Here is a 21,907-nt window from a genome sequence, read left to right as displayed (position 1 = left end):
CAGCCTGGTCTACAAGAGCTAGTTCCAGGACAGGCTCCAAAACCACAGAAAAACCCTGTCTCGAAAAATCCAAAAAAAAAAAAAAAAAAAAAAAAAAGAACCCAGTCTAAAACAAGATACATACACACTAAGATTAGAATAAAAATTTTTGTGACAAAATTTATGTAATTTTTTAAAACTAAGATTGGCTTAAAAACTGAAAACTGTTTGTTCTCTGCCCATGCTGATATAAAAGTGTAATTGGATATAGCTATGGCCATCCAAATCTCCCATGCTTATAAAGAACTGATTCAAGTATTTTAATCTGTTTCTCTTTGCAGACACCACCTCAGAATTGCCGAAACCTCTGCACCTTTTTGGTGTAGGAGTTTCTTATGTTTGTGTGTTGCTTTCATTGGTTAATGAATAAAAACTGCCTTGGCTTAGTTGATAGGGTGGAACTTAGGTAGGTGGAAAAAACAGAACTGAATGCTGGGAAGAACAGAGTCAGAGAAAAGCCATGGAGCCTCTGCCAGAGATGGACACCAGTTAGAATCTCTGGTAAGCCACAGCCACATGGCAATATACAGATTAATGGAGATGGGCTAAACTAATATGTAAGAGTTAGCCAATAAGAATTTAGAACTAATGGTCAAGGAGTGTTTTAATTAATACAGTTTCTGTGTGGTTATTTCAGGTGTAAGCTAGCCGGGTGGCTGGGACAAACAAGGCTCCCCCCCTTTTCATGGAACACCTTTTGCATCTTTTGTTGTAACTGTGGGCCTGGGCACCTGTTCACACTCAGTTCCAGATCCGGACTCCTGCTGCTAGTCCCTTCCTTTTGTTTTTCAGGGCCCAGGATGTGAAGACTTACTTAGAGATGACTACTGTTTTATATAAAGTTGACTTAATATTTGGGAGAGATGGAAGTACATAGCATCAGAAAAAACTGAACATTTATATTTTCTTAAAAACATGTTTTTATTACCCACATCGGTTGGTTCTTTCCCTAAAAACCTTCATCTCTCCATTCTTACCTTTCAGAGGAGAGTACTGGACTCTTCATCCTATACAGGGCTCTGGGCAATGCTCACTTACCCAAAGGCACAATTTTCTCTGCTTAGTAGCGAAGGAATCTGAAGGGTTAGTTTTTGAGGCAGCACCTTGCTGTAGAGGCAGCCTCTTGCCACTGTTGTCTGGAAGTCAGTCTTCCTGTTTCAGCCTCCTGGGTACTGGAGCCACATGTCTGCAAAACCACTCTCAACCTCAGGAGCTTTCCCTGAGTTTCCTTCCTCCTTCGGCTTCTATTTACCCACATTGGTTTCTCATTCTGTAAGTACTGTGTTGCACCAACAGCCCTGAAAGTTATAGAGAGTGGATGCAGAAAACCCAGAGAAGAAAAACAAAAACAAAACAAAAATAACAATATAAGAGTGAGTTTCACTTTCCCAAACAATCTAAGAACTCAAATGGACTGGGGCAGTGTGGGAGAATCTAGGCTGCAGGATTAAGGGTGGATGATGCCCTGACCCTCTTGTTCTTGGATCCTGCTAGTCACTGGGGAAGGTTATAGATACACCAGGCAGATGAGGAGCTAACAGAAGCCATCACACTTTCTGCTTCCTCTGAGAAGCAGCAGCCTTTAATCCAAATGGCCATCTCCACAGGTTCCTAGATAGTGATGGATAAAGTCAACCAGGTTACCAAGTCTGTATTTCCTATGGTACCAGAGTTAGCACAAAAAAGGATGGCTCCAGTTAGTTGAGACTGGAGACTTCTGAAAGATGTTGGTGGCAAATGCCTGTGCAGAAAGGCTGGTGGGAAAGATGGTGTTTTGCTAATGCCAACAAACAGGAGCTACCCAAAGAACTTCCTCTCGTGGATAACTGGAACAATGAGACCATCTCTATCACAAACCTTGAAACAGAGGCAACCTAGGTGGGTTGCTGACTCTATCAAAATCCTCATTTATTCAAATTTATCATCACAAAACACTGAACAGGACTCTAAACAGAATTTATCCTCAAGAAAATACTTTATTCTTCTGTGTACCAAATTTGTGAGCCAAGACTACATTTGCTCCATAGACAATGATGAAGCTGACAAAGGCAGACCCAGGGAGATGACTCTAGCCAGTGCTAGCATCAGGGTGAATGAGGACTGTCTGAGCAGACTGTGTGGGAGAGGACAGCAACTGTACAAGGGCAAAGGCACAGAAGGAAACTCATGGAGCCACCAGACATAAGTTACAGACAGTTACCCGCAAAGGGTATGAAGATCAAGCTACAGCCTAGAATTATTTGCACAGACAGGGCACAAGGATTCCCAGGGGGCTGGATAGACAATGGCATGATGTTTGCTTTCAGAACCCCTGAACTGGGTGCATAGAAAAAGTGGCTGATTCTATTAGAAATGATACCGATTGATGTCCACTCTCTCGTCTTTCCTAGTATCACATTCTTGTTCCTAATCACACTCAATCCTGTGCCACACACGGAAAATACCCTTTCACATACTGTAGAAACCAGCCTGTAGCAGAATCTAAGCATGGGAAGTAAAACTCAGTACCATATGAAATGTAGTGTTAACATTCCAGGCCTTAATAGCAGACCACAGCGAACTGTCTCATTATTTAACACACAAAAATCATCTTCCCTGTACGTATGTGCCTATCCAGCATTCCTTAAGGTTATTAAGAATTCTATTTGGAACTGGGAAACATTTTATTTCCGCAACATGATGACTCTTTCTGCTGAGTGCAGCCGCCCTCTGGTGGAAATGGGCAGTGGTTTCAGGGCAGCCACAGCAGCCAAGCTGTGTCCTTGCTCTTCAGATCCACCAGTGATTCTGTCATCCACTGACACCTCCTTACCAGTACCTTTTTCTTCCGAGAGTGGTCTGGCCACACGAATACTTCTGTACAGAAGATCTGGAGAGGTTAAGAGCATCTGAAGGCAGAATGACTAGTTTGAATCCAGCTGTTACAATGACTCCCCCCTTGACCTGTGAGGAGCCGCTGAGCCTGTATGTTTCTTCATGTTTCCTCATGGGCCACCAGGCAGTCTAGTAAGAAGCCTTCCCATATGGCTGTAGGCTAGTTAAGGGACATATGGAAGGGCCCATAAGACCACACAAAGCAGCAACTCCACAAAGATTGGTTTTACAGCACTAAAGCACTGTAACAACCAAACAACTGACTGACAGGGTCTGAAAAGCTTTTCAAGGATGAATCCCCAACTAGCAGAAAATTCTGGTTAAAACAAAACAAAACTGTTGTCATCAAATAATTTTGAGCTTGGCTGATTCACATGCAGAGGGCAGTTTTCTTCAGTACAAGTAGGCCAAGCTTTGCTTCAGACATGTTTTATTTATTAAATATATTTTAAATTGTCTGTATTTGTTTTGGAAGGATATATGTCTGTGTATCACACATGTGTGTTACCTACAAAGACTAGACGAGGGTGTCAGGTCTCCTGGAACTAAAGATACAGATAGTTGTGAGCCGCCATGTGGGTGATGAGAATTGAACCCAGGTCCTCTGGAAGAGCAGCCAATGCTCTTAACATCTGAAATATTTCTTCAGTCCTTCAGATCTGTTTTTAATAGAATGGTTACATATTACAAAGGTGATATGACTACCACTTTGTTTGTTTTATTTAAATCTTTATAAAGTAAAAAATAATGGAAAAAATTGATTATCCTTGACTCTAACCATTCACCATAGTTTGTTCAAAAGGAAAAGTCATCCCGGGAGGCAGGCCTATGTTTTCTGTTTACAACACAATCTTCTTTTGGAGATTTTAAAGGTTATTTTTGAAGAAGATAATGAACACACTTGATTTTTTGCATCTCCACTCAGTTACTTAAAATGAAAACATCTTACTAATTTCTTTTCAGTACTTAGGGATTATTGTCTAAATGTGATCTAGTAATTAGTGTAATTTACCTTAGAAGAAAAATGTGTTGAAATTAGCTCCCCTATAAATAAGTTCTGTGAGAATTTTCTGAACATGCACCTGCTCCGAACAGCAAAGCAAGTGATAACAATAAATAGAATCTTTACATTAAATTAGGAAAGTTAAGAACAATGGTAATGATTTTTTTTTGTTTGTTTTTGGTGTGTGTGTTTTAACAAATAAAGTTTGCCTGCAGATCAGAGTGCAGAGCAAAGTCACTAAAGGCCAGGCAGTGATGGCACATACCTTTAATCCCAGGACTCAGAAGACAGAGGCAGGCAGATCTCCGTCAGTTCATGGCCATTCTGGGCTACACAAAACTGATCCAATCTAAAAGAGAAAAAGAGCTCACACAAAGGAGATCCCAGCACTTGGAATCACATGCCATTAGGAGCGTTGCAGTCTGAGCAGCAGTCAGTCTAAGGACAGGATTCACCCTTTGGTCTGAGCATTGGCACAGGTAAGAACTCTAGTGGCTGGCTGCTTTGCTTCTCTGATCCTTCAGCTTTCACCCTGACTTTTATTGAGAGCAATTAGAATTTGTGTTACAAACAATGAAAAGTTGAGGCAGTGAGGCACATCCCTAGCCTATCCTCAGAGGCAGTAAGCACACCCCTAGCCCATATCGGAGGTAGTGAGAAACATCCCTAGCCCATCCTTGGAGGTAGTGAGGAACATCTCTAGTCCATCCTTGGAAACAATAAGGCCCATCCCTGGCCCATCCTCAGAGGCAATGAGGTACATTCTGAGTCCATCCTTGGCATTTCAAACTCCCACTGCTCTATAGAGTCTCCCTAGCTCTGACAGGGTCATTGCGTTCCTGCTGACTTACCAACACAACTCCTCAGGCAGTAAGGTGCCAAAACTCACTTCTATTCCTTACAGGATACTGGTTTGCTAGCAATGCAATAAAGGTTTCACAATGAGAAGGACAACATTTATTCATTCAACAAACACTGAATACCTGATAGTATTACTCTACTGTAAGAACATACAGCATGTAGGCAGCAAACATAAAGTTGCAGGACATCAGGAAATGGTATCCCATAGGTCACTGGATGAGTGACAGTTTTCAGTGTTTCATTAAATGTGTATCAGGAAGCTAACCACGGTTGGTGATATATAAACAATGAAGCCAGGAATGCCAGAATTGTTTTTAGCAGAGCTTTTGGCTGACTGCAGCTGCAATGTTCTCGGACAGCTGGGCAGTTCTCAGTAGTGCACTCAGGCCTGCTGCTGTGATAAGTCACAATGTCATTTTCGACTCTGAGACTTAGGCTTTCAATTACTAACTAAATGAACCAAATAAACAAACCATGAAACATTGATTATAAACTCAAATGTTTCACAGCACAGAATAGCCTTGACTTCTCCATCAGTGACAGGAAGAAGTTTCTGGATGGCAGGTCTAGAGAGGCAATTGATGCAGAGCGCATGTTAGCCCCGGACAGCACTGGTGTCAACACGGCTGCTGCGGCCCTCCAGCCACCTGGAGCAGAGCTGCAAATGGCATGCTGTATGGCAGGCATGCAGGACTACTTCTTCATGTCCAGGATGGCACTTCCGGGTCCACGGCTCTTAGCACTGCAGATGTTACAGTATTGTGCAGGAGCGTTCTGAAAAGAAATCAAATGCACGGGTTAAAAAGCTGTCTCCTTTCACATCCAGAAATATGATTGATTATTGCACCATTCAGGGGATCCAGGGCTTTGAAGCGATTAAGTATCATTTTTTTTTTTGCTCGGAAGACTTTTTAGCTCAGAAAGGTCACACCCTCCTGTTACCCTGCAACCCAAAGGACACCAGAGAGCTGGGGAGATGGCTCGGCTGGTAAAGAGAAAGAATTAGATTCTGAGCTGAAGCCCCAGAACCTATGTTAAAACTAAAGCCAAAACCAGATGTGGTAGCATGTTCTTATAATCCAGGGCCAACACATGTGGCCAGTGGGTCCCTGGGCTCAATGGCCAGCCAGCCTGGACGAGTCGGTGAGAAGACCCTGCTGTAAAGAGGACAGCTCCTGAGAAATGACATCTGAGGTAGTCATCTGGCCTCCACATGTGCATACAAACACATGCACATGTACTTGCACACACATGCAAAAGAAAAGGGCATCACAGCAGAACCAGCCTGGTGCAGCTTGGGAGTAACAGCACCATGCCATCAAGGCAGGGTGAGAAAAGGCCAATAGTTTCAAAGTGTTTTCTACCACACAGGCCACAGCCACAGCCCAGTAGCCATCAAGTCATTGGCATGAATTCACTCAAGTGGGTTTGCTTTTACGGTAACTAGAGTATACTGTATACTTCACATTTGCAAAGTCAATAGTGCCTATGTCACACACACACAGGAAGGTCAACCCCAGAGAAGATTCCAGGACACTTTTCAGATACCATAATCCACAGATGACTCAATTCCTTTTGTTCTGGTTTAGGCTTTTAATCTTTTTTCCCTCAACATGATACAAGTTAGAGTCACTAGAGAAGAGGGAACCTCAGTTAAGAACTGCCTCTATTACAGGGGCCTGCAGGCAAGTCTGTAGGGCACTTTCTTGATTAATAATTGACGTGGGAGAGTCAAGTCCCACAGCAGTACAACTTCTTCCTAGGCAGGTGGTCCCAGATTACATAATAAACCAGGCTGACCAAGCAAGTATCCATGTTCTTCCATGGCCTCTTCTTTAGCTCTTGCTTCTACATTCCTGCCTTGGCATCTCTCCATGATGGACTGCAACTTGTAAGCAAAAAACCCTCTCCTGACCAAGTAGGGTTTTGTTAGTGTTTTATGAAAGTAACAGAATATTAGAACACCTTTACACACAAAGGCACATAACCTATTCATATCCTCCATATGTTTAAAACATCTTCAATTACTTACAATACTGAATACAATGTAATGCTGTACAGTCACACTGTTTTGTTTAGGGAATAAAGACAAGAAAGGAAAAGCCTCTACATTTATTACAATGTAGCCTTTCCCCAGTGCTGCTGAAGAAAGGTTGGATGAAGGGATGGACGCAGAACTCATGAATTTAGCAAGAAGTACAGGACCAACTGTCTTGACTACTAGAATTAAGAAAGCCAGACCAGTAAGGATGATGGATTCTATCTGTGAACTCTGATGCAATCTGTTTCTTTTTAACTGGCAGGTGTTGGGCTGGCAACTTACTATGCTTGGCATGGGCAGGCACTCCTTGTGGAACATGTGTCGGCAATGGAAGACCACCACACTGAAGGGCTTAGCTGCATCTGCAAGGGGTTCAGGACAGAAAGAGAATTCAGTGCACCAGACAGTCTCAGAACTGGTTCACCCAGCCTTGAATGGATTTCCCAGCAAGAGGCTGCATTTGAGGAGGCTTCCTTACAGAAGCATCTTGAGGGGTGAGGCACCCTTTGTATGAACTACAGTTTACAGGTTACTTGTTTGGCCTCAGCATCAGTTACCAAAAGATCAGTGGAGGACAATTTCATAGCAAAAACCGTGATGTTTATTTGAAAATCTATAATGTATGTGTCTCTGTGTGTCCTGACCACAACTCCAGTGACCCCATGCTGAAATCAAGTGTGTAACTTGATAAAATGTTTCAGTTCACCTTACTTTTGCCAAGACCTCTCACTGAGGCCTGAGGCTGAACTGGGTCAGGACCCCAGGCTTTCTGCATTTACTACACTTCTGTTTGGTTAGGTCCTCTCATCTGCTGCTGCTGTGTGGCCAGCTTAGATTAGTTCTGATAAGACCTACTGCCCTCCACAGGAGAAGCTGAGGATATAACTTTACAGAGACATCCATGACCCTGTTCCACTGAAATGCCACATAAAGTACCATGGTTTGAGAAGCACTTAAAACCTAAACCTGCTCCCTCGGGAACAGAGCTTGTGTGAAATGACTCCCCATCTTTCCGTGCTATGGACACTTTCTATTGAATACTTCCTAACACCAGGTATTGAGTAGCGACACCTTCGTGCTCTTCCATGCTGATCTGTATATTAAATTATCCTCACCACTATGCTTTGATTTCTACTTTCAAACTAGGAGCGTCTTTTCTCATGTCAGAATGTTCTTTCAATAAAGAACCTTTTCTTATGTATGAAGTGCTACCAAGAAACAGAGACAGAAGCCTCTACCTTTCAGTGAGCCCGCCAAATCTGATGCTGAGTACTGTTTTCACCAAGGTGGGCTATGGTCTGGGTGCCTAAAACTACACTCAAGATGAAGCCACTCATCAACTGATCCCCAGATATGCATGTGGGCCTTCCCCTACGAATTAAAACATGTGGATGGTTAAGTTTTCACTTTTCTTTTGAAGAATCTCAAAGAAGGGCCCTTAACCAGATCCAGGAGCATCACCTTGTTAGAAGTACCAGCTTTCAGGCCCACACTCCCGGGAACTCTGAGCCCCGAGGGGCCAGCACTGTGAATTCCTGCAAAGCTCCCAGATGCTGATATACCCTGCTCTATAGTCAGCAGCATCAGCGTTCACAGGAGCAGAGAAGGGGCTGAAACCCTTCCTCAACTGCAAAGTCATACAATTTTTCAGGCATTCATTAGTCAGTTTCAGAATCTCAATTCCAGCCATCATGAACACGTGTTTGGGAAATGATTTCCCCTGCAGGCATCTCACCTGTTGGGAGAATGGGAGAGAGGCACGATTCACAGATATTCTCTTCTGTAAGAAAAAACACACACTGCAGGTTAAGCACATTTCTGTTTGCCTGGTCTCTCTGGAAGGCATGGCACAAGGTTCTGGATGTCCCCTCCAGCTTTACCCACCGTCGACCAGAACTCCTTTCATTTGGGTTCGGTGCATTTTCTTCAGTAACGACAAAGAGTCAGCAACGAGGATTTTCTTGCAGCCTTCCCGAAGCAGAATCTAGTGTACATGTTTAAAAAGAAAAGACCATTTAGCAATTCAAGTATCAAGAGTGTCTAACCGAGGAATCAGAAAATGTCAGAGACACTTATTGGTTCTCTTGCCTGCCAAACATTGTCAAGTGAGCTGGCATTATTTGTTTTTATGACCACATGGTGGCATTAGTAAAATCAAGTACAAACCCCAAAGTCTTAAAAATTAAAAAGACCCTGCACTAAAAGTCTACCGTTATCTCACAGGCTTTTGAATTTTGTGTGCGGTTGCTTGCTGGCACTTTGGTTCTTGCATGACTCATGGAGTTCAACCTTCACATCTTTGCACAGGATGGAAAACCTGTCATTCCAAAGCCATCTACTCACTTAATAAACCATCTGTTCTTTGACAAACGCACTGGGTCCATCGTGGGCAAGGCATAGGTGCAGATGAGAAGCGTGCAGAGAAGCCTGTGACTACCTGTGCTTGTGGGTCACTGTAAGTGCTCTGGTGCCCTTGGCTTTCTTCACAGTGAGGTCATTGTCAGCTCTAAACCTAGACGTGTGATTTTCTTCCCCAGGTGTAAATTCGCACCACTGGGAATAGGAGTGGGGAAAGCAACCACAGTCCTCCATGGCAACCACATGCAATAGTAAACCACAAGAACATCAGCTCTGGCGGAGTCCAGTTAGAGGCTGCCCAGCTTACACGACGGGACATATTCAGGACCAGAACTGATGGCTATAGCTCTGCCCCTGTGGCTTCCATGTTTGGGTGTGACAAGCAAAACTACATGATTTTAATATTCTTTATTTATTTTGATAGGACTTGTGGAGGGCCTTCCTCCTCCTTTTTCAATGCTTCTATGAAAGTGTATCTTACTATATAGGAATCCTCCTGATTCAATCTCCCAAATGTTAGGTTTACAGGTGTGTACCTCAGTGCTTAGACTTAACTTCCCTGTCAGATTATACTAGAAATATAACCTTTTAAAGCTTCAAATAAACAAAAATCATATAACATACAGGAAAAAGAAGAAAACAACACACCAAGAAAGACATTTACAAAATATTGATGCTAGCTAACTTTCTGAAAATTGACTTGCAATTACAGGAAGCTGTTGCCTTCCAATATAAAAACAATAAACTCGGTTTGAGCTCCTCTGGCACGGGTCTCAGGAAACAGAGTGACACTCTCCGGGGCACACGGCCTGGGCAAGAAAGGATGGCAGGCACATCCCACAGGTTGCAAAGAAAACAGCAAAGCCTAAGGGCTGAGAACTCTTCCCCCAGGACTGCTTTTTCCCAGCAGGTACAACCTGCCTGCTCACATCTGCTAGGAACATTTTCAGTTTCAAGAGTCAAGAACCCACGAGAAGAAAAGCGACAGTAATACTTTCTGCCCAATTTGATCAAAACTCACAGCTCTAAGCCAGAAAAATATGAAAACATTCAAATTGTCACTGACACGATACTAGTAAGGTAGTTAACAGAAAATGAGTTGTCCACAGTCAGAAAATGGTCGTTTGCACTCAATATCTACAATAGTTTAGGGCAACCAAGGCCAGTGAAGGAAAACAGACAGTACACCGCTGTACAAGCAGTCTCTTTGCTGTGCTTGTTCCCTCTGATGTCATTTTCAGAAATGAAAATCAGTTTGAACTGTTGAATAGAAGAAAGAGAGAGGTAAGACATGTTTTTTTTCATGTATGGAGCTGACACAGGAATGGACTTGATTAAGGAAAAGGGCACTGCGACCACATGAGCTACGATGGGAAGAATATAAGAAAGGGGCAATTCATTGTATCACGGACAACGACATGAATGAAGTCTCAGGGGAAAAAGAGCCTTCCCTTTAATGCATAAGGTGGGGTTGGCAGCAGAGGAGAGCCATGAAAAATCCCCAAACAAAGGCAAATATCTGAGTCTTGTTTCCTTTCGGGAGGTGCTGGAAGTTCTCCACCACACGATTTAGTCCAGACTGGCCTACTTAAAGGAACATGAAGGAGTCAGGTACCAGGGCAGGGCAGGTAAGGAGCTGTAAAGTCACAGCACAGGAGGGAGAGCTTCCAGGAGAGAGATCATGGTATTAAAGAGACAGGCTACGATCTAACCAAAACAGCTTTACCTGGTTAGACTCCAGCACCTGGAGAACAGGAGACACAGGATTACCAACCCTGCTTACTAACCTTTCTGGTTTTAAGAACTCCATCCAACATAAACCACTACCTTCTCTCTGCTTCATAACACCAGTTTCTTTCTCAAAAAACATTTATTGACAGTTCTCAGACGGAAGAATATTATCTTTTCCTTCTACTTTTCTCAGATTATCCACACTCAAGGACCAACTTCTTCCTGTATCCCTTCAACCACCCTGGTTCTCTCCACTTCCCCTTCATTTGTTTTAAAGAAACAAGCTGCAGCTGTATAATCAATGGTCCATCCCTATTCTGTGGTAAAGTTAGATGAGAACATACTTTTGGTGTTGACAACCTACGTGAGACCTTAGATTTGCTCCATATTTTTTTCTGATTCCTCCAAAGCACATCACCATGGATAATAATTCCAAGTAAAAGCAAAGCTGTAGTCTCACAGATACTTCACAAAGCAATAAAGAACCACACATCAGAGAAATATCTACGGCTCCTTAGAAACAGCTGCTATGGGGAATGTGCCAGAAAAACTGCCAAGTTTCTGCAGTTTTTATTCGAAAGGCTCTGAGCACTGGGATTTTGCTGGCTTTGCCTTATTCGCTTTGCATGTGCTTGTCCTTAGAAAGTAAATGGCTGCCAGCTAGCTGGCTTCCAAGCCCCATGAGTTGCCTCACTTCCAGCCTCGTCCTGAGGCCATTGGTGTCATGGGACTTCTACTTGGAATGCTTTGCTCTTGTTGGATTACTGCCAAAGACGACTAAGTGCAGAGAGAAATAAAATGCATAAGATAAATGTGAAGGTCTAGTTTTCAGTTTAAAAAGACTTTAAAATCATGACTGTATTTAACTCATAATAACGCAGAGTATATATGAACTAAATGGATCAAGGAAGTGATGACTGGCTGGCACCGGCCACCTGTGTCACTTAAATGTGGTGGCAAGATCAAACTGAAATCATTTGCAAAGAAAAAAGTCCATTTGGTCTCAAAAGGTTATTTCAAAATTTGCAAGTTTAAAAACCATGTCAGGAAAAACACAGAGAGGTTAGATAATACATGAGTGAAAAAGAAATTCATGCCCCGTCCTCAAAGGGCAGGCAAGTTGAGTGTGTCTTAAACTGACTGTGTCTTCGGTTTTAAGTAGCAAAGTAAATGCAGGAAATCTGTTTGTAAACCTGGAATGACTAGGGAGCATCTGGGAAAAGAGGCCTCAGGTGGAAAATGACTCACTGCACATCACATGACGACCTGGACAGCTCGGCCTCTGCTCTCAACAAGGATTCGGTCCCCACACTTCCTGCTTCCTGAGGAACAACAGGCCTACTGTCTGTTCTCCAGAGGGAAGTCAGGAAGTGGTCCTGACTGGCACACGTTTTACGGATTACCTGTTAGAGCTGATGCAGTCCTAGAGGAAAAGGCATGACATTCCCTCACTGGGCCTGAGCCTAAAATTAGTTCAGTATCTTGACATGCCAGCAGGTCACTGACCCTTGGGAATCTTAGTCTACTCTGAGCAATAGCGCTTATGCTAATTAGAGGCCTGCTATGAACTAAAATGTCTGTCAATAAGACTGGCATAAACAAAGTGACTAGTGACCAAAGCGCTGATTTCCACTTCCCTAACTGCACGGGTATCTTATGAACACGCTCAACTCCGCTACCTTCCAGCTGAAGAGAGCTGTTGTCAGGAAGTATGAAATGGTAACATCAGAAGAGCTATTTAGTTTCCTCATAACTCCCTCCCTTCCTCCCTCCCTCCTGCCCTCCCTCCTGCCCTCCCTCCCTCCCTCCCTCCCTCCCTCCCTCCCTCCCGCCCTCTCTCCCATTTGAAATAACAGCTGACTCCACATTTCAAGGCCCACATCTCTACACTGTAAGCCTCCTCTCTGATCTCAATGCACTGACTACTTAAAAGGGCACTGAGTAGGTGTATGGCAGCACCAGTGACAAATCCTTCTGAACTGTTATGTCTGAAGGGTTTCATTACACTAGGGTTTCATTACCTCATACATAGGATTCCTAAAAATTCATTGGCCTGTAATACTTCCATTAAATTTGGAAGACTTATGGGGGATTGTACTTTTTTTTATTATAAATGAGAACATAAAATATAGTTCTATGAAACAAAAAATAAAGACCGATATAATGAAATAAAAGCATGACTGTGAAAATCTTCCAGGAACTGCCAATGGCTTCAAAGAGACCTGGGATATTTTGATGATGATCACAATAGGATGCTTAGGCAAAAAAGATAAACAAATGACCACTGATAAAAATGAGCAGCTCTTCCTATGGAGAGGGAGGAAGAGAGGAAGAGGGAGAAGGGAAGGAAGAGGGAAGGAGAGAGAGAGAGAGAGAGAGAGAGAGAGAGAGAGAGAGAGAGAGAGATCTAAAGTCTTCTTCAATGAGTCGGAAGCACTTTTGGGAACTGCAGCTTTTCTTGGCATCTCCACTGGGGCCTGTGCTCTCCACTGGGCCAGCCCTAGTGTGATAGTTTCTGTGGGTCTGCTCTCAACTCCCCATTCCTTCCTCTTCCTCCGAGTAGCTGTTCTATCCAGGTACTGATGGATAACAATGGCTCTCTGTAGGCACTGGCAGAAGACTTCTGGGTCTCCTTAAATTGCTACCCAACTGCACATTTACATGGTATAAGGAAAGCTCTCTACGCATTTATAATTGAGAGGGGAAGGCACTGATTCAGGGGATCCTTTTTATGTTAAATGTTCATTTTACATCTCATGCTTTGTATTTTTCAGCTGGCTCAGAACCACGCAAATTTGTTCATAGAAAGTGGACGAATGGTGAGACTGCAGGTTTCATGAGAGGAACACAAGGAGGGTGTGCCAGGGGCTTCTGCTGGCATCACAGGGCTGGTAACGGAAGCATGGCTTCGCCCCAGAGACCCAGGTCCAAGCACCAGTCTAAGAATCCACTGTCAGGTAGAGGTGTCACAGTGGTCCAAAACACTTTTTATACATCAGATTTGAAGCCTCGAGCATATTCTACTCTACCTCAGGAAGTCAGGCCCACCAAAGGGGAGGATACTATCAGTATCACACCCAGGGTATTCTAAGGATACTATTGGCCCCATTTCCCCCAGAGCCCACTCACAAGCCTGTAATGGGGCTTCCTAGTCTGGATTACTGTTGTGCATATCTTGGGAACTGTAAAAAAGCAGGTGCGTTTCTTCTCCTGCTTCTCCATATTAGCTGGTTCCTAGATTCTTACCCTCTTCTTTTTCTTTCTCCCTCAAATAATCTCTCCAAGGTCCTCTACAAACCTCCAAGGCCATTGTCCATAAACACCAGCATAAGGTCAGGCTCTGCAGAACAGGCCCTCAGTCTTTCTGCCTCAACTAATTTATCTCCTATGCAGTGCTCCCAAGAGAAGGTTCTAGGCTGTCCACTTCCCTCTACAGAAGAAAAACCCCACCTCTTTCAAGTTGTTCCTTCCAGTCATCTCACAGTTTTCTGAGGACCACAGGATGCTGGAATTTCCTTTGTGGTCCCCCTTGCCTGTACCAGCCATTTCTCAGAGTCCATCTGGTTGATTCCATAAGTTCCTGGCATCTCAATTTCCCACCTAATTCTTCTCCAACCACTTTAACCCCACCCTCTTTGAACACCTTCACTGCAGCTACAGAAATGTTACAGTAACAGTACTACACTCCAGAGAGACAACCATTGTCCCTCCTGGTCGGCCACTCCCGCACATTTTCTCACTGACTGTTGGTGCCATTCCCCTGAGTTCGGCAGGCAGTCCTCTACCTTACACCCTTCCCAGGGACGGTGACAGGACCCATCTGCATCACAATGTTCTTCCTACAACCTGGACGATGCATACTGTTTCCAGGAATGCGAGTTCATCTATTAGCACAAAAACACTTCCAAGTGATTGTAGAGAGAATGGTCTGCATTTTAAAAGTAAATGTATTTTAAACAGTTTTGAGTCCTAAGGATGCTACTTGGATTCTGAAACATACTCATTGTTCAGTCTTGTAAAGAGAAAAGTTAGGATGCTTAGTAACTAGTGTGTTAATTATTTATATGAAATAACGGGTTCCATTCTTTTTAACACAAAATTTGAACTAAAGGACAAATAAAGCAGCATCAGTGTGCCAGCCAGACAAAGGCTCATTAGATCCCGTGTTTAAGCATGTTTCAGGCAATGGAGTCCTTCAATGGTTGCAAGGAAGATTACTTGAGTGTTTAAAAATATATCTTATTCTCCCAAACTGCACACAATATTTTCTCTAAAAACATTTTGTGACCTGTTCAAATATTCTCTGTAATTATTCTCAGGCTCTCTTCAATACTACGCTGTATTACCACCTAAGTGAAAATACGCTTCCTCAAGAGAAAAACTGGAGGTGAATGAGGAATCAAATGGCTTTCCTAAGTGGAGATGTTTTCAGTATCTCTATTTGAACAGGTTTCCAGTGAATTGTGGTCCGACAGACATCTAAGTAGCTTAGAAATACTTATTTAGAAAAGGATGAATCTGCTCACTCCCATGCTCCTTTGTCTAGGGATACTTACCTGCAAGTTATAATCTTGCAGAATTTTAACCAAGGAATCTCTCAAATTGGGAATCTCCATTCCTTCCTTTATACGGTGGATTAGTAGAATCGGATCCACATGTGTGCCAATGTTGTTTAGTAAGCCAGTGATAAATGCTACAAAACACCATGCAAAAATAACTCATGAATCACTTGGGAGGCAGAGGCACGCAGATCTCTGAGTTCAAGGTTAGCCTGGTTGAGAAAGCAAAATTTTGGACATCCAGGACTGTTACTCAGAGAAACCCTATCTAGAAAAACAAACAAACAAAAACAAAAAATCACCCACCCAAACAAACAAAAACCACATGAGCAATATTAGGATGAGCTGTATTTGTTTACCATTCAACTTTAGATCAAAAATAACCTATTTCCTTCAAGAAAAGTGTTTAAAATGTGAATTTCTAACTCTCAAGAACTCATCCTCTTTACACTGAAATTACACTCCGAAGGACTAATTTCACCCTCAGGTTGCAGAGTCAGGAGGTTCTGAACTTTCTACATGGGTAAGAATCCCCAGTACTTTCACTGCTGGATTCATTGTGGATGCTTTCCCATCAAAACATTATTACATTCGTCTATCTATTCACTTACATTGATTTATACTTTGTGTGTGTGTGTGTGTGTGTGTGTGTGAGAGAGAGAGAGAGAGAGAGAGAGAGAGAGAGAGAGAGAGAGAGAGAGAGAGAGAATGCATTCCACTGTGTGCATGTGTGTGGAAGTTAGAGGACAACCAAGGGAGCAGTTTCTTTCCACCATGTGGGACCTAGGGATCAAACTTCTCCACCAACCCACCTGGCCATAATTTTAGCCCAGTGTACCCTGAGATAATTCTTCCTCACATAACGGGTTATAACACATACTGACAAGAAACTTTACAATCAAATGGCCTCTGCTTACGTGGTTTGTCAATGGAATACAGAATCAGGTCTTCCCAGAGTTCTCCATCATCTTGCTCCTTGGCAAACTCGATTGCTTTATCAACATCATGTAATTCCTCCATAATCATCTTGAGGGCACTTCGACTGTTTCCCATTCGGCCTAGATGGGGTGAGGAAGTGTGGGATACTTTATTCATTTAAAAAAGAAACAGCACATTTCTTAACTGGTTTACAAAGCTTCAAAGAAGACTAAAGCTGACTTTCTTACATAACACAAGAATTTCCTATTTTGACAGTCAAATAAATACTTCCTATTTATTGGATGCTCATGCTGTTGTGTGGAGTGTTCATTGGACGTTGTTAATGTGAATGACATCATTTACTCTCACTATAATTCTAGGCAGGATGCTTTACCTAAGTCTCAACTTTAATTTTTAAATTTTTATTTAATTTTATTATTTAACTTTATGTGTAGGAGTGTCTTGGTTGCATGTATGTACAAGTACCATGTACATGTCTACTGTTCATGGAGACCAGAAGAGGGCACTGTATCCCCTAGATCCAGAGTGGCAAAACTATTATGTGTCATGTAATAGGGATTGAATTTGGGCCCTCTAGAAGAACAGTAAATGCTCTTAACTGCTGAGTCATCTCTCCAGCTTAAAACACTGAATATTTTGAAACATTTTTTCCTTTATTTTGAGACAGCCTCACTGTGTAGATCTAGCTAGCCTGTAATTCATTATGTAGATCAGGCTGACCTTGAACCCACAGAGATCTGCTTGCCTCTGCCTCTTGAGTGTTAGTGTTAAAGGGATGTGCCATCATGGCTGGCTTAATATTACTTATTACTTTTTTTAAATAGAAGAGGAAACACAGTATTTGTAACTTGGGAAGGTCATGTAGACACTGAATTATACAGCTGGAGTTCGAGCTGGGTTGGCTGCATTCTGCCTTCCTTCTCACAGGCCTGTAATTTCTTTTGGAAATTCTGATACAGTTAAGACATTAAAAAAACTTGGAAATCATTGTGCCTCTTCTGCTCACTCACCTGTGGGCTCTTCCTAATTTTCACAATCTGCTATTAGAGCTCACGTGGAAGGCCTTATGCAGTAGAGGCCAACTGTCTGCCTGAGGCTTACTACATTTACCCTTGTCCCTTATTCCACGCAGGGACCAGTAAAGGGTCATTAATTAAGTCATCTACTGCTCCTAAGACATAAAGATGAATTCAAACAGATGCTTCCTGTTGGATCAGAGTCAAAAGAAGTAGATGAACAGATAAGCTATTTGAACGTGTGAGGAGAAGCCCCAAACTGTGCTCATGCAGAAAATACAGCCTCAAATGTTTCTCCTAAGGAAAACAGATCCCACGACTGGGCAGTTCTAGGGCTGACGCTGAACATCCACGAGTTTGCTACTCCATACAGAAGACTGAGAGACTTGGGCTAACAAAGGCCAAAGGAGCTGGTGACAGTGAGTGGTATGTGGAAGACTGTGGTGTGAGAAACATGGCAGGCGGGCAGGGAATTGATGCCAGAGAGATGCTCACATTTAGTCTATGCTGTGCGTCTCCAGCACCTGCACAGCTTCCTCAGAAAATCTGCAGTAAAAGCTGCCCGGCTCTCATGCACTCTGGAAGACAGACAAGTCTAGTTTCCTGGTATATGGTATCCAATGGCACCCCTGCTCTGCCATGTCTGGAGGTGGGAAGCAGAGGAAAAGGGAGCAATGAGAGCTACAGTATATTATGAAGCTTTCCTCTTGCTCTAAAGCACCATATTCTAATTATTAAGAATGTGACTTTTGAAAACAGGAATTACTTCGTATCAGTGTGTGGTGATGTAAGCCAATTATAAACTAAAGGAGGAAAAAAATCTCCAAAAGCCAAAAAACCAAATCTGTCAGCTCATCTACTGATGCAGGAAGGTCATTTGTCAATAAACAAACTGCCTTGGCCCATTTGATAGGCTATCCCTTAGGTGGGTGGAGTAGACAGAATAGAATGCTGGGAGGAAGAGGAAGTGAGCTCAGATGCAAGGCAGCTCCTCTGAGAGACAGACGCCATGCTCTCCTCTCCAGAGCAGACACGATGAAGCTCTGACCCAGGATGGACGTAGGCTAGAATCTTCCCGGTAAGCGCACCTTGGGGTGCTACATACATGAACAGAAATGGGCCAAGCAGTGTTTAAAAGAATACAGTTTGTGTGTCGTTATTTTGGGGCATAAGCTAGCCAGGCAACCATGAGCCGGGCTGTGGGAAGAGGCCCACAGCCCCTACTACAGATGGCGCCCACGTGGATAACTGCATCCACAGAAAGCCTGAGAAAGCTTGGGAAAGAATAGAGTAAAGCGTGTTTTCTTGGTAGCAGCAATTTCTCGGGTCTGCTCTGCTTGCTAGAGGCAAGCAAGTGCTCTCATTTAAGAGAGGCTTCCTGACTCAGCTTCAGCTGTGAAACCTTGCAGCTCATTTAAGAGGTCCTACCACGAAATACTTAAAACGGTGTTGGTGAAAAGCTGAAGGCATGCTTTTCGGTTTTCAGCCATAGCAGGAAAAAAATTGTGCTGTTTTAAAATGCCGGCTTTCTGGGCCATCCTGCCAGGGCAAACTCTGACTGTTTGAGGCAGGAGGGCTGACTACAGAGAGAGGAGTTGAATGTTGTCTGTGGATATAGTATTGCAGCTTGTTTGCTGGCAAGGACCTTGAAACGCCACAGAGTTGTGGTGGTAAACATGGCTACAGCCGGTACCTCAGCCATGAGGCTGGAAAGCTAAGGAATGGCTGAATCCAGCCGTCAAAGCCACGGCTTTCATCCTACTGATATTGCTTGGTAAATTAAAGACTCATGTGGTCAGAAAAAGAGAGATATACAGTAAAGAGAGATTCAAAGACAAAGAAAACTTTAAATGATTTACAGTGTGTTTAAAAATATATGCAGGCTGAAAGTTAAAGTTCCTAAAAGTAAAATAAGGAAGAAAGAGAGTAGTTGGGTGTGGTAGTACACACCTTTAATCCCAACACTTGGGAGGCAGAGGGAGATTGACCTCTGAGACTTCAAGGTGTGGTAGCACACGCCTTTAATCCCAGTGCCTAGAAGGTAGAGACAAACTGATCTCTGAGAGTTCAAGGACAGCCTGGCCTAAAGAGTTATTCCAGGACGAAGATATACAGAAAATATAAAATAAAAGTAAAAGTAAACGAAATAGAGGTTAAAATAAAGCTGCACAAAGATGGAAAATACAATGAGAATCTTGATACTGTATGCTATTATGCTCTCTTTGAATTGTTTTAATGCTGAGGAAGGAGCAACAGATGCTAAAAGATATTTGTTTATAAATGCTGCTGAATTAATCCAAGATAGATATTTTCAAAATACCTTGATTTCAGAATTTGGATCTAAGGATATGATACTTTGGAAAAGAGTTTCTTCTTTTGTTTTCACAGAGGATGAGACTCTTTGGATTGCTTCTTCGATCCCAATATGGTATGATAGACCACGTCCTCCTGAAGGGTTGCCGTGAACACCTTCAAAAAATTACTTTGCTCAACTGCCGACTGAGAGGAACCTAGCACACAGGTTATACCATGAAAGACCTGATTAACAGCGCCCCCATTCAGCAGGAAGCAGTTTGGAGAGAAATAACTGCGCCCATATTCCCAAATATTGTTTATAAATGTTCTTTTACATTTCAAGAGGGAGATAATATAGATGTGAATAATTTGCATTGATATGAATCTTGGTTTACTGATATTAATTTAAGGTCAATTTTATTATATGTATATGTATTTCTGATATTGATTAAGGTATTGTGATTGTGTAGTTCACTTAAAAATGTAATGTCTATAGGTTGTTAATGGATAATTATCAATAATAGTCAAGTTTGTAGTCATGTTAGTTAGATTTTCTAGATGTGCATGCATATATTTCAGATAGGCATTCATCATATCTTTCAAAGACTAGAGAATATGGTATTTTAAATGTTTTAATAACTTAGGGTTTTTCATGACAATGAGACACTCTGCTCCTGGCAGCACCAATCTACTTCAAGAAGAAGATGGGCATCGAAGAGGATCCTTATGGAGTTTGATAGCCATTTGGGCAAGAAACTGCTCTTGCCTGGACTATTTTATAAACTGGACACAAAGAACCCGCAGAGAGAGGACTGCTGAACTTGCCTAAAGGTGAGATGATCTTTCGGGGTTCCTGATTCATGAAAGAGTCTGCGAGACATTCTGCAGGACACAGCAGATAGTGACTGAACTGCCTTTAAATTTCCTGCTTCATGGAAACGTCTCTGGATACTATGGACCTTTAGGCCAAAGATGGATGCCCCAACGGTACAGAGGAACTTTGGGTGACTGTCCAGGCAGTGAGATGTCTCTGTCATTTCTAGAGTTTAGAAGTTGCTTACTTTTTGTTTGCTTAGGTAATATTGTATTCTTCTGGAGTCTTTGATGGAGTTGAATAATAGATAGATAGTTATAGTTATAGTTTTCCTTAGTTATGATAAAGATAAAAGAGATGTAAATATTGTAATTTTGACTTGATAACTGTTTTGTTATATGTAATTTTGCTATGTTAAAGTTAAAGCCTTCCTTTTTTTTTTTGTTTAAACAGAAAAAAGGGAAATGATGCAGGAAGGTCATTTGTCAATAAACAAACTGCCTTGGCCCATTTGATAGGCTATCCCTTAGGTGGGTGGAGTAGACAGAATAGAATGCTGGGAGGAAGAGGAAGTGAGCTCAGATGCAAGGCAGCTCCTCTGAGAGACAGACGCCATGCTCTCCTCTCCAGAGCAGACACGATGAAGCTCTGACCCAGGATGGACGTAGGCTAGAATCTTCCCGGTAAGCGCACCTTGGGGTGCTACATACATGAACAGAAATGGGCCAAGCAGTGTTTAAAAGAATACAGTTTGTGTGTCGTTATTTTGGGGCATAAGCTAGCCAGGCAACCATGAGCCGGGCTGTGGGAAGAGGCCCACAGCCCCTACTACAATCTACAATTTTAATGTATTGTATAATATGATACATTTTTGCTTGCTTTGTTGCTTTTTTATCACACATTTGCTATATGTTCTTTAGAAGCATGGCTCTAGTAAGTCTTCCTATGCTACTGGGCTTAGGACTCTCCTTTTCCATGTGTTACAATTTTATACACACTAGGCCTGAATGTCTGTCACTTTGTTCTCAAACCTGTGTCCATTTTTACACATATTATGACAAATCTTCCCCTGGCCCCACTTATATGCTTATGGGACTAAAATGAACAAATCTACTTACTCAGGAGATAAACTGTCTCTTCTACAAAGTTTCTTTGTTGGCAGATCTCAAGAGCCTTCAATTAAAGCAGGGAGAAATGTTACTACGGACTACAGAAATGGAGAATAACATTAAGAGAGCCACTTAAAGATACTTACAAACTCGGAAGAACTTTTCATTGTTTTCCTTAAAAAAATATATAACAAAAGAAAAAACATCTCTGTAGCTCTTTGTTTCCATTCACCTTTCAGAGTTACTAGGATCTACATAGCTGAACTGA

At 42.5% G+C, this 21,907-nt stretch overlaps 1 protein-coding gene across 1 annotated transcript in view; it reads right to left on the bottom strand.

Moving 5' to 3' along the window:
• Positions 1 to 4,858: 4,858 nt before the first annotated feature.
• The window catches only part of Vps41 (VPS41 subunit of HOPS complex), a 147,729-nt gene continuing 130,680 nt past the window's right edge, over positions 4,859 to 21,907 (bottom strand). The window contains exons 23-29 of the mRNA XM_057787300.1: positions 21,649 to 21,703; positions 16,384 to 16,524; positions 15,464 to 15,600; positions 8,703 to 8,802; positions 8,554 to 8,598; positions 7,101 to 7,180; positions 4,859 to 5,551 (exon numbers count right to left, since the gene is read on the bottom strand). Coding sequence (XP_057643283.1) covers positions 5,471 to 5,551; positions 7,101 to 7,180; positions 8,554 to 8,598; positions 8,703 to 8,802; positions 15,464 to 15,600; positions 16,384 to 16,524; positions 21,649 to 21,703 — 639 coding nt within the window. The 3' untranslated portion in view covers positions 4,859 to 5,470. The remainder of the gene's footprint in view (positions 5,552 to 7,100; positions 7,181 to 8,553; positions 8,599 to 8,702; positions 8,803 to 15,463; positions 15,601 to 16,383; positions 16,525 to 21,648; positions 21,704 to 21,907) is intronic.

The sequence above is a fragment of the Chionomys nivalis genome, chromosome 13, assembly GCF_950005125.1.
Source record: "Chionomys nivalis chromosome 13, mChiNiv1.1, whole genome shotgun sequence".
Taxonomy (NCBI): domain Eukaryota; kingdom Metazoa; phylum Chordata; class Mammalia; order Rodentia; family Cricetidae; genus Chionomys; species Chionomys nivalis.
This window is presented reverse-complemented; position numbering and strand designations above follow the sequence as displayed.